At 37.1% G+C, this 12,870-nt stretch overlaps 1 protein-coding gene across 3 annotated transcripts in view; it reads right to left on the bottom strand.

The window, feature by feature from the left end:
* PKN2 (protein kinase N2) overlaps window positions 1-12,870 on the bottom strand; it is a 73,686-nt gene that overhangs the window by 35,791 nt on the left and 25,025 nt on the right. For 2 of the 3 annotated variants that reach the window (XM_087930132.1, XM_087930133.1), the window contains exon 2: window positions 4,362-4,662. In XM_087930132.1, the coding sequence (XP_087786258.1) occupies window positions 4,362-4,662 (301 nt within the window). Of the gene's footprint in view, window positions 1-4,361; window positions 4,663-6,454; window positions 6,529-12,870 lie in introns of all 3 variants that reach the window. The other variant, XM_087930134.1, reaches the window with a different exon arrangement.

Here is a 12,870-nt window from a genome sequence, read left to right as displayed (position 1 = left end):
TTAAGTGAATACTGTGGTTATAAAGCAAATTCATAGCTGAATTTTATCCAATGTGCCTGTGATGACCCGGGGCATGGCACAAAAGCAACAAAGTTACAAAAGTAGGTGAAGTCCCTTAAAAACCTCCAACTTGGCCCCCAATGTCCAGTTATCTTCGGCTGGAGAAAAAACTTTCCCAAGAACAGTCTTTAAAGGGAAGAAATTCAGTCCATCCAAAGTACATATAAATTATAAATAAAAAGTTGGGAGGACACCAGAACCCAGATAAGCCTTGACAAACAAAGATAATGCACTCTTTGCTTCCAGCAACTTTGCTATGCGTAGTTTGCCTTTTTAAACAGTTTTCCCAGCTGCAACTAATGAAGGTTATCAGGGCCCTTCCCTCCCCCATAAACCACGTAACTCACATTGTTCCCTTCTCTGTACCTCCCTGTGTGCCCTAGGATGAAGAGAGGGTGGCCCTGGGTCTTCCTCTGAATCCCCAGCTGGATCCCCCCCTTCCCCAGTTTCTTCCACAGTCACTGGAGCCACACTCCCACTCCCTGTCAGCTGCTCGATCCCCTCTCAGAATCAGATTCCAACTGGGGCATGACAGTGCCTTTTTTCTGGAAATAACTGGCAAAAAAGTAAAAAAAATATGGTCATGTGGCCAAAGGACACTGCAAGCACCAGAAAGGTGAGCCAGCTGCCAGGTGCCCAAAATATGATCACATGACGAGTTTATTTGTGTAGCTGTTGTAAGTTCGAAATCAAGTAGTAAGGAGCTTTGGGATGGGTTCATCCTAACTTTGAATGGTCATGAAATAACTGATCCTAAGTTGAAGACTACCTAAAGATCCACCAATGAACTTTAAGAGTATAAACGTAAAAAAATTTCACAGATTCAGAATTTGTAGAAAAGTAGTTTATTCAAATGCTGAAGTTCTGCAACTACTAATTTTCAGCATCAAAAACTGACAAAATGAAGAACTTAAGGAAAACAGTAGCACTCCTACCATATCATATTACAGCAAACTAACATAATGTAGTCAGGGAACAAGAGTGCAGAAGTAAAAAAAAAAAAAGTGAAATACTGTGGAATAAAAAATATTCTGTATGTCATTCAAGTATATACCTTGTAACTGAAATACAGAATGATAATTAGCACAAGAGGAATTCCCATCATTCTTCTAAATTTTGTTTTTAATATTATATCATAGCTAAGCATATTTTTAAGATTTAGGAGCATAATCTCCTAAAACATGTTGCCAGATTGCCTTTTTTAAAAAAACAAAAATGCAAATTTCTATTCACATTAACAGTGTTCGTGTCGTTATTAATACATACATCTCCTTTTATACGTAAACATCAAGTCTTATTTCTATCCTCCACCCATTTGTACCACCTATCCCAAACCGCAAAATAGTCTGAATCATCTTTGCCTCTTAATTCCATTGTGAATCTATCCAGTTCTGCACAATCCATTATTTTTTGTGTCAAGTCTTCTTCAGGTGGTATCTTTTCCTTCTTCCATCCCTGTGTGAAAGCTATTCTTGCCGCAGTTATGATATGTATAATGATGTATCGGATGACCTTGCTCAACTTTCCCTTAATTATTCCTAATAAGAATATTTCCGTTTCAAGTTCTAATTTGTGATCTGTTAATTTCTAATAACCATCTTTGTACCCTCATCTAATATTTTTTAACCTCTGGACACTGCCACCACATATGGAAGAACGTTCTTTCTTTGTGTTTACACTTCCAACATTCTGCTTTGGTGTTTGGATACATTTTGGCCAGTCTTGCTGGGGCTAGGTGCCACCTACAAAACATTTTATATTGATTTTCTTTAAATGCTGTTGACAATGTCAATTTACAGTTATCAATCCACATTTTTCCCAATCCTCTAAATTTATATTATGCCCTTCATTTTTTGCCCAGGCAATCATTGATCCCTTTACTATTTCTTCTCCTAATTCCACTTCCAACAAATAGTTATACATTCTTGTTATAAATTTTATCTCCTTGCCTGTCAAAATTTGGTCCAGTTGTTGTAAGTCCTTTTCTATCCCTTGTTTTAAGTCTTTTCTCAATTTTGTCTGAATTTGTAAGTATGACCACCAATCTATAATTATATCTTGTTCTTTTAATTTATCAATCATTTTTAACTTCTCCTGATTATCTAATAGTTCTTCATATCTGACCATTTTCCTTGTATCCCTCATATTTGGGTGTAATATCGCTTCCATTGGTGAGACCCATTTTGGTATCTTCATATAACAGGGGTCGCCAACCTTTTGGACCTCAGGGACCACCAAACTCATAATTTTAGATCCCAGGGCCCACTAACTGGTTATGGGGGCGTGGCCTAATTTGTGGGTTTGTGGGTATGGCTTGGTGGTCATGTGACTGGCTGGGCATGGTTATGTAAATATTATAAATATTTATATAAATATTGAATTTTTTATAAAAAAGAGCAACTTTTACCCAAAATCAAGCAAAGCAAGCAGGCAGATTGAGTTGCTCACAGATTCATTCAGAGATCTATATATCTGCCATGGGCTAGCTCAATCTGTCACATAAAATTTGCTTGCAAGCAAACTCATAAAATTAACTCACAACACACCATGTATGTAAATATTGATTTTTTTTAAAAAAAGCAATTTTTACCCAAAATCCGGCAAAGTGGATAGATTGAGTTGCTCACAGAATCATTCAGTGATCTATCTATCTGCCATCGACTAGTCTCTCAAATTTGCTTGCAAGCAAACCTTCAGTCCTAAGGGAAGCAGAGCCGTAGATCTAAAGACTAGCTAGAAAGCAAGAAATCCAACCATTTCCTGTTTCCTAGCTAATCTAAATCTCCCGGCACAGCAGAACAGATGATGGTCAGGAAAAGGAAAAATAGTAATTTTAGCAGGCAAGTTTGCTAAGTTTGCTTTGAGTGGGCGGGGAGCGTTCCTGCGGGCCATGTGGGCAGCGCAGCCTTGTGTTTCTGTGCAGCCTGGATTAACTGCTTTGGGAGGGTGCTCTGGGGGCGAGATTTTTCTGCGGCCGACCAAAATTTTCTCAAGGCCCACCAGTTGGCGACCACTTTCATATAATGTTTTTTTTAACCTTTTCCCAAGTTTGCAGTAGTGATTCTCTTATCAAATGTCTATGGAAGTATGAATGTGTCTTGGGTTTTTTGTCCCATAGGAAGGCATGCCACCCTGCTTAGAGGTCATGGCCCTCAATTGACAAAATTCTTTTATTTTTCAAATTTATCCACTCCTTCACCCATAATAGCACTGCTGCTTGCCTTTAAAGAACCGTTCCATCAGACCTTCAGTGAAGGTCCTGCTCAACCTCTATATAGTCATGTGAGGACTTCTCTGTGGTGGCAGCTCATTCTGGAACACTTTCTCCTCTGAAATTCAGGAGGCACCAATTATAACTTATTTTAGTAGTTCTTGAAACTTTAGCCAAGCCTTCCCAGCATAAATGATAGAAGAATGTTTATCATTTTAAGAATTTTTTAATATAAATAAATGTTGGGTTGGACAATATATAAACCAGGATAGACATTTTAATACTGTCTCTTTAAGAGAATCCTAAAAGTGTAATTGGTCATGGTTTCTCAAAAGGCCATAAGATGGAGCCAGAAATCTGGGTTGTCTTAGTCTTAATCTCAGAAGAGAGTGTATCTCAGTGAGTCTCTCTGTTTCCTTCTGTTGGAGAGTATTGCCGTTCTTTCTAATTGACTGCTATTTTTGGATTTGATGTAAGTCTGATACTGAACTGTTTTTGATGCTGGACTTTGTTATTGGATTATCCCTGGACTGAAAACTGACTGACTTACCTGTGAATGACTTTGGACTGCTTGTTTTTGAACTTTGCTTAAAACCTTTATTGGAAGTAAAAACCAACATTTACTGTACAGTGTATCTGTGTGCTGTGTGTGTATTATTCAAACACTACTTTCAAATACGTCTCCCTGTATGCGCTCATTCTCCTAACGGGGAATTACCTCAACAGAAGTATTCTACTGCTGTTTTTACTGTTAACCACTTTGAGACGCTTTGGCAGAAAAGTATCAATATATTTAATAAAAGGCACAAATAATGATACAGAAGAGAACGTTAACAACAACCAGATGACACAAACATTCCAAATTCGGATGTTTCCACATATAACTTAACAGACATGAGGATGGCCATTTTTTTTTTACATGCAAACATCTGCAAGTAATGAACTGCAAATGTTGCCAAAACCTACAATATTTAAAAGCAGGTAAAATGTCTAGGAATACTATGTTCAAAATACCAAAGAATCTGTTTCCACCTAAATTGCTGCAAAAAATTTACACCATTGACAAAAAGAAAGAAAACAAGTTGCATACCTGTAACATCTTCAGGTTCTGCTACCACAATGTGAGCATTTAATTCCTGTAATTTATGGTGCAATTCCTCCAGCTTCTTGTTTGATTTTTTCAAAATGTTGTCTACATAAGCCAAGTTTTTTTTATCTGTAGTGACCTTCCTGAGGTTTTCTGCTCCTTCTTTGATTTTAAGTTCTTTCCTTATTTCCCGTTTAATTTGATCCTTCACTTCATCCAAATTCTGTTGTACCATTGTGTCCGAATAGTCCAATTTCTGTCCAATGTTCACGTTCTCAGGAACAATGATATTTCGCACATCTCCCTATAAAAATCAGAAAAATATGTTAACTAACTAGTTTGCAAAGCTATGTGAGTTTCTACTATTTGTTTTCAGTCATTCTTTATCCGAAAGTCACAGAGCTGACTGATAACACTAATATAAGTGTCAGATTTAGAGAATATGTTGTATGTCTATTTTTAACCTAAATGTCTTAAAATTCCACAAGATTTGCAACACAGGAATTTTATTCTGATAAGCCTGAGAACCATAACAACTCTACACATACTCAAAACTAAGTCCCACTGAGTTACCTAATAACTTTTCTTATTTAAATGTATATACCATATCAGCTCCAACACTTGTTGGGAAATAAATATAAGCAATTAAGCTGTGTACTATTAATATATTTAAAAGTTCAACTTCTTTTTCTCCTGCACACATCTGAAATATAGAGTCACATAAATTCAATTTTATAAACTTTTTTTAGTCATTATTTTTCAACAAAAATTCCAACCAAATACCAAGATGTTTCAGTATCTATGTCTAGTAAGTCACATGCACATGAACTAAGCGAAGATATTTGGCCACTACTTGTTTTTGTACAGTGTTTCTCCAACAATACGTCCCCCCCTCCATAGGAAGACCCAGCATGTTTTCTAGGCATAAAATGAAACTAAGCCCCTCCCCCCAAATTTGGCCTGTTTTAAAACATGCAAAATGGGGGGGAGGCGGGGGAAACTTGCTGTTAGAAGTGCCCCACGGGCAGCCACACCTCGCCACCAGCCGCTCCTAATGGCCGATCATGGCAGAGCGTGGAGGGCTCCCTACCCCCACCAGGTGCCTTTGCTGCAGACCCGGGTATGGTGCTGGTTGCAGGCCAGGTCAGCAGGCAGGCGGCATCAGCATGGATGTCCGCCGGCAGCGTTTCAGCCACTTCTCAGGCCTCCGTAGCTTCCATGGTTCCCGCCAGCGCTGGTGCCTCTCTCTCACTGTCTTCAACAACAGCATCTGAGTTGCTCCTGCTTTTCCCCGTCCCCACAACAGGGAAAAAAAACATTTTGAGGTACCTGGGAGTGCCGCACGGTGCATTTTCATTTAATCCTGAGCGGCTGGTTGGGCGTGAGAAGAACCGAGCGAGCGTCTCTGCCGCTGCTACCCTTGGTGCTCCAACCTCGGGCTCTAAAAGTTTCCAAAAGTCCCGATGCGCAGCCCGTTCCTGCATTCCAAGCACGCCCAGGCTGAGCTGCAGCTGTCCCTCTCTTGCCAGCATCATCTCCAACAATAGCAGCAGCAGCGGTTGTTGGAGATGGCGCTAGCAAGAGAGGCACCAGTGCCGGCGGGAACCGTGGAAGCTACGGAGGCCCGAGAAGTGGCTGAAACGCTGGCAGACACCCATGCCACTGCCATCCACTTGCTGACCTATGTCTAGAGCAAAGGCTCTTGGTGGGGGTAGGGAGCCCTCCGCGCTCCACCATGATTGGCCGTTAGGAGTGGCTGGTGGTGAGGCATGGCTGCCTGCGGGGCACCCTAGGCAAAGGTGCATGGGGGATGGGAAAAATTCACCCCCGAAAAGACATCCTAGATGTTTTTTCAGGGCTAAAAAAAAAAAAAAGACCCAGCCTTATTATATGAGAAACATGGTAGATAACCACAATCATACATAATTACGTGTATCTGTAGTGTTACCTCATTTATATATCACCTCTATAAAGACAAAAATCTTTTTTTTCTAGACAATTCACCCTTACATCTCCCTTCTAACTGTATGAGCACATACAAGCACTCAGAGATAACAAATATGCAGTCTACAATTATTATAAGACATTGGCAAAACTTGCCATATTTTTCAGATGTCAATTATCCATTGGTCCATTTAATACTGATTTTCCACAATGTTCAAAACACTTCCTGTCAAAACAGATAATTAAACTAAGAGCTGAAGTCCAAATCCTAAATAAAAATAAACCACTTTAGAAGCTGGTTGGTACTGAGATAAAATCTGATTAGGAAAAGCACACACATATATAATCTTGTACTATTATAGGTTACTCACTTGTCAACTTAATACTAATATGTAACTTGAACCATTACTGTACATGTTTTATATAGTAGGATGTTTGACCATTTTGAAAAGTATATGATAATGTAGTTTGAATTACAGAACCGTCTGCAAGAAAATGAAGGTTATTTGCTGAATATAAGTGTATATGATGCAGTGTCAGACTTGTGTAAGAATAAATAAAATGCTTAGAGAATGATTCAACAGGCAGCAAGATAAGGATGTATAATATCCCCTTGAGAGTTTAATGTATTTATGGAAAAATGAATAAGGAATGCTTGAAGGGTGTTAGCTGGGATTTAAATGCTTGTGTATTATAGTATACAAATGATCTCATGTTGTTAAGCTAACAACTCTTAAATACTTCTAGCAAATATTATATAGATTGTATGTTGCAATAACATGTCTGGATTGGAGTGCAGATCTGAACATTTAACTTAATATTATCAAAGGAAAACGGTAACTGAGTTTAACAGAGAAAACTGAGTAAATACTGGAAAATTATAAATGATGAAAAAGAAGAGCAATTTGTGCCCCTTGATAGGATGTTTACTAAAAACAGGGAAATGGACACAAAAATTTTAAACATACAAACAACGTAAAAAAAAGTTAATGAATAATGTACGGACTATTGTGAGAAATGAAAGTTTGTTGAAAGAAGTATAATGTGTGGAAAGGTGTGCTTCTGCCCTTTTAAAATATGGAAGTGTGAATTGGGAATGTTAGGTAAAATATCAGAATAAGTTGAATATTTTGGTAATCGAGTACTTAAAAGAACACGTAAGAAGAGATGGGATCAAAAATTAATGGGCACTGAACTAATGTACATTGAATACAAAACAGAGTGACACACGAAAGAATATGTTGAGGTAGTCTGGTCATATGGAGAGAATGAATGAGAAATTATAAAACAAATAAATATAGCAAAGAGCTTAAGAGAAAGGAGAAAACTGAGAAAACAGGAAACTATTTTAACAGGAAAACCATTATTCTTCTTATTACTATTCCCCAAAGGCCATGGTATTTTCTATCATGTAATCTGTATTACTACATTATTTGTAAAACTTAATCGAATGTAGTATTTGAACTGATCCTTTATCCTGATCCCATTGCGGTTTTTTAAAGAAAAAGTTTGTGTGGTGGACAGTTCATACTGAAGGTGTAATAGCTTGGACCTCCTGCCGATTCCAATGAAAGACTTCCAAACCCTCTTCTCACAACTCTACTACATCCTCTTGCGATTCCCAGAGATTGCCAGCTCTGTTATCTCTCACAAATTACTTTAGTCTAGTGGAAACCTTTTTCAGAGCAGCTGGTTTTCCAGTAAGAAAATGGTAGTCTCTTTCTTAGCCTTAAGAAGGCTGGAAAGGAAAAGAAAAAAGATTTTCTGAAGAAGAAACAGCTGCTGTCTACTGAAGGACTTATTTTTTTTCTTGAGCCACCTGATTTCACGTGCCATATTTCAGTTCATAGAATAAATCAGAATGTATGTTACAAGTAGCTTCACTGACATTATCTTGATATCCATATTACTAGATCCAGCCTTGTTGCTGCTGGTTTTGAAGATGGGGCTTTCCCCTTTTCTGGTTTTCAGCTAATCCTAGAGGAGAAACAGAAATCTCCAAAGATGGGGGGAAAGAGAGATTGCCCTTCCAGTTGTAAAAACCCAAGATAGGAAACCTTTTCTCCTAATTGACTCTTCAGCATTTGATTTAACCAGATTTGGTTGTCTCTGTCTCTGTTGTCTGGATGGAGAGAGTATATGGTTAAGACTCTGAACTACACCATGTTCAGTCCATCCTGAGCCTGAAAGGCCATAGATTGACTTTAACAACTCACCTTGCCTCAGTACACCTCATTTCATAGTATTAGGAGGAAGGACATATAACTGATCTTAAATTCATGAATGAAAAACAAGATACCAATCTAATAAACAAGGATAATACTGCTGAGTTAATTTTTCCTTAACTCCTTCAATTTCTGAACATCTTGAAAATGAATTTTTCCACATTCAATTTTGCATTAGGAGAAAATTAAATAATCAGTAACCACAAAGAGAAGGAAGAGGGAATATTGGATTAATGATTTAGAAATTAACAGACATCCTTAATAAAGTATTTATTCCCATTTTGTATACAATCAGTAAGTGCATTTAAGTAGATCCTAAATGGATCGAACTTTGAATACGAGCATCTTAAGAAAATTTGAACTTTTTCCCAATAATTTAGTAAATTCTGCAATCGCTTCCACTCATCTAATAACCATAATAGGCTAGTCACCCAGATAAGTATCACATGTGAGATATTTGGAAAAATTTGTATAATAAAACCAAACAATTTCAAATTTATTGAGTATATTTTACTATCAGAAGTGGATGTCTGATTATTAAAAAAATACAACACCAACCTGAAATCAATTAATTTACACTTCAAATATTTGTTAAACTTGTATGGGTTATAAAATATTTCACCCACTTGTCCTGTTTAGAAAAGATTAGATCATGCGGTTTGCAAAAGAAAAGATCAAGTGGGAAATGAGATGTCACTTATAGAGAGCAGTGCTGTGGGGCTTCTAATCATTCAGCTCACGGAGCTACAACCATGATCAGATCATTTCCTGGCACACTGAGGAAAACAAAAGGTTAAGATTTTCCTTTAAGAACAAATGATTTTCTTCCACATTTCATATGCTGTTTATGTGTATAAAATGTTTTGTTTATTTTATTGTTACCCATTCAGAGTTGGCAAGGGTTGCAGTGGGAATAAACTTATAAAATATTGCAGGGGGAGAAAGACAGACACTTTTTTTCTCTATGCATTGAAAACTAAATAGGCAGAGGAAGGAAAAGAAAATGATCTTTTTTGGACTAAATTATAAATGGTTTGGTTTGCACAGCGTATTAAACCATTGGGATTCATAATGTTCCAATCATAAGGCAGACATTTCATGTATGCTAAATTTGAAGCCAACGTGTTTTCTGAGTTTGTTTCCAACTCAGAATGCATGTTTTGTTCCCATCAGGAAAAAAAAAAAATGGGGGGGGGGGGGTATTCTCAGCATTCTGAGCACTGCCACTGGACTATGTTCTGTGACAATCCAGGTTTTTTTCACAGCCTAGTCCAATAGTGGCTAACCTTTTTGGGCTCCTGTGCCAAAAATTGTGCATGAGCTTGCACGCACTTGTGCCAGCACCCAGAAGGCAAGGTGCGCCCCCACCCCCTACACATGCGTGCACAATCCCGGAAAAACAGGAAGTGATAAAATGGGTCTAGTTTTCGGCCTGCAAAGCCTGCAGAAGCCTTCCTCAAGCCTCTGGGAGGCCGAACAAGGCCTCAAACTGGCCAAAAATCAGCTGTGAGACGCATGCATGCACAGTGAGGTAAGTTTGCCTGCAGCTCGCGTGCCAGCACAAATGGCTCTGGTGCCACCTAGGGCGTTTGTGCCATAGGTTCGCCATCACTGGCCTAGTCTATATAGCAGCAAATCCCAGTTATACTCCTGTTCGGATTAGCTAAGATATGTAATATAAAATTTTGAGGAGCAGTTGTTGCCAGAAAAAAAGACCTACACAGCTGCATGTCTGCCAGTCCAATTGACAAATTGCTTTTTAAAACCACTTTGCTGTAGGAAAGCTAAGATTCATGTGGATGGATTATGCTATATTAAGCTTTATTTTGCAGGTAGTGTGCATAGTGAATCTTACTGAAGTTGTGCACAAAGTACTACTGGAACAATATTGGTTTGAGTTGTTAAATTCTGATGCCTACGTCTTGTTATTGTAAGATTAATATTCTCTATGTAATTAAGAAATACCAGCAGCTAGCAACACTATTATACAGTACTATGTGCAGGGGAAAAAATCAGCAGAGAACACAAATTATTTTGCTAGGCTTGCACTTGGTAAGCAGCTACAAAAAGAAGATACATATCAAATCTGCTTATATTGCTTGGTAAATGGGAAATCAGATTAGTGAAAGAGATTATATATTTAAAGATTGGTGAAGGAAATTATTTATTAAAACTGAAATGGCAGCTGTCTCAAAGATAAGAGATAGCAACTCATTATAGACACTACCTGACCCTTATTTGTAGTCCTGGCTGAAAAACAAGAAATTCTCAATGTTTTTTTCCCTGGCTAGAGCACCACCCTTGAGTTTTATTCTACCAAATGTATTTGTACAAGAAGTATCAAATGAGACAGTTTTGTTTCAAGCTCAGAACAAAATACATTTCCCTTTTTATATTTCTATATTAAATCATAAAGTGTGCTCCCTATGATTATTATGTGAATTCACATTAAGTGGAAATCAAGGAAGCTTCATTGTATTTTAGTCCAATGAGTGAAACTCTGAAAGAGAAGAGAGATTACCTACTTCTGGCACATGATTTCCAGAAAGTTCAAAACAACCAATACATCTTTAACATGAATAATCATAACACCACCATTTAGACCATTGAAGTGAACTCCCTTCTTTGTAGAAATCCAAATTAAAGCATCCCAGATATCTATCTACTTTGAACATATATAATGAGGTGGAGCCCACCACCAAGATAATTGGCACTATTGTCAAATTCCTCTCATTGCTTTTCCCCTAACATTTAGTTAGAATCAGTATTATGTATTATTCACCATTCCATGATCTGCATTTAAAGAATAAGAGAAACAAGTCAGCTTGTCCTAGGTAACATCAATTCAAGTGATGGAAGAGTCTATTGTGCCATCCCAGGTATCCATTCTTAAAGCTCCTTCAATCCTTTTATATGGCTTAGTTTCTAATACTCTGATTAGCATTGTCATTCTTTGCAACCAGTTGGTTAGAATCTTTCTTAAATGGGATGCTCAGAACTGAACATAGCTGTTGAAGGGGGTGGGGGCCTGACCAAAAGAAAAGAGAACAATTATCTTCCATTATTTGGAAAATATATGTTGTTGATGTAGCTCAAAATTGTACTGCTCTTTGCAGCCTCATTACCCTTGCTGGTTCATATTAAATTTGCTATTACTCTTCTGCAAGTACTATTACTAAGCTAGATTTTGATTTTTTATTTCCTGAGTGAAGAATTTGGAACTTGTCTCTGAAATCTGATGTGCTATTTTCAGCAAATTTTGCCAAACTACAAAAATAGTATCATTTTTATTGCTGTCTTGTCCAGTGTCAATAACCCATTCAAGTTTATATGTTGATGAGCATAAGTTTCAATTCTTTATCCAAATCATCACAATACTGAAGTATAAAGGATCCAGAATTTATCATTGGGGCACATGTATTTGATACCTTTCCCTCACTCAATGGATAACTCTTTTGAGAAGAAAGCTCTTTGAGAAGGTTTTTGTCTCCCCTAAATAATATAACAGATGCAGTATATTAAAAACATTGTGGAACTATTTCTCCTGAAAAAGACTGAACAATATTTAATCAAAAACAACATCCTTGAATATAATGGCCAAATTGATACAGTAGTACTAAACTAAAGATCAATATTATGGAAACAATTATTTTGAAATTAATAATTATGGCAGATTTTATTTTTTATTTACCCACACATATAAAATCAGAGAAGGAAAGAGTATTAAATATGTTCACCACCTTGAATTATTTATAAAAATAATAAAGGCAGGATAAAATTAAATACTGAGATTCAATTTAAAGAACCAAAAATGATTTTTATATAAAAAACCCACATTCCTTGTTAAGGCTTCTTAAACTAGGTTAATTTCAATAGGAACACTTTCTAAATTGACATTTTCTGGAGAACTAAGGTAGGGTATGGTAATTCTGTTACTGTTATTGTTGTATAATGGGAGTCAGAAACTATTTTTTTCTCATCTCAGATTTAAATGTCATCTGGACATGCAAGGTCCTTTCCAGTTCTGTTATTCTGTCAAATATGTAATCGTATGTAATACGTTATATATATATATTTGCTTTCTTAAATTTTCGTGGGTATTTATATGTATGTTATTCAACTTTGTTCGGGTATTTTCCCACGTCATTATAGTTGTGTTTTTAAAGTTGTAGCAACTTTTCGGCAGAATCTCATCTGCAATCATCAGGCTTCTTATTGTGTTCTTCTGTGAGTCAGACTTTCACTGCCAATTCTGTTTTAAATTTGGTGCTAGCCATCTGCTGTGCCCGAATGGTTTTTTCTTCATCCTGATTGGTTGGGAGTCTTGGTCTGTGTTTATTGGT

The sequence above is a fragment of the Pseudonaja textilis genome, chromosome 3 (genome assembly GCF_049901715.1).
Source record: "Pseudonaja textilis isolate UNSWEBS1 chromosome 3, rPseTex1.2, whole genome shotgun sequence".
Classification (NCBI taxonomy): Eukaryota; Metazoa; Chordata; class Lepidosauria; order Squamata; family Elapidae; genus Pseudonaja; species Pseudonaja textilis.
The sequence above is the reverse complement of the archived record's forward strand: the minus strand, read 5'-3'. Positions and strand labels throughout refer to the sequence as shown.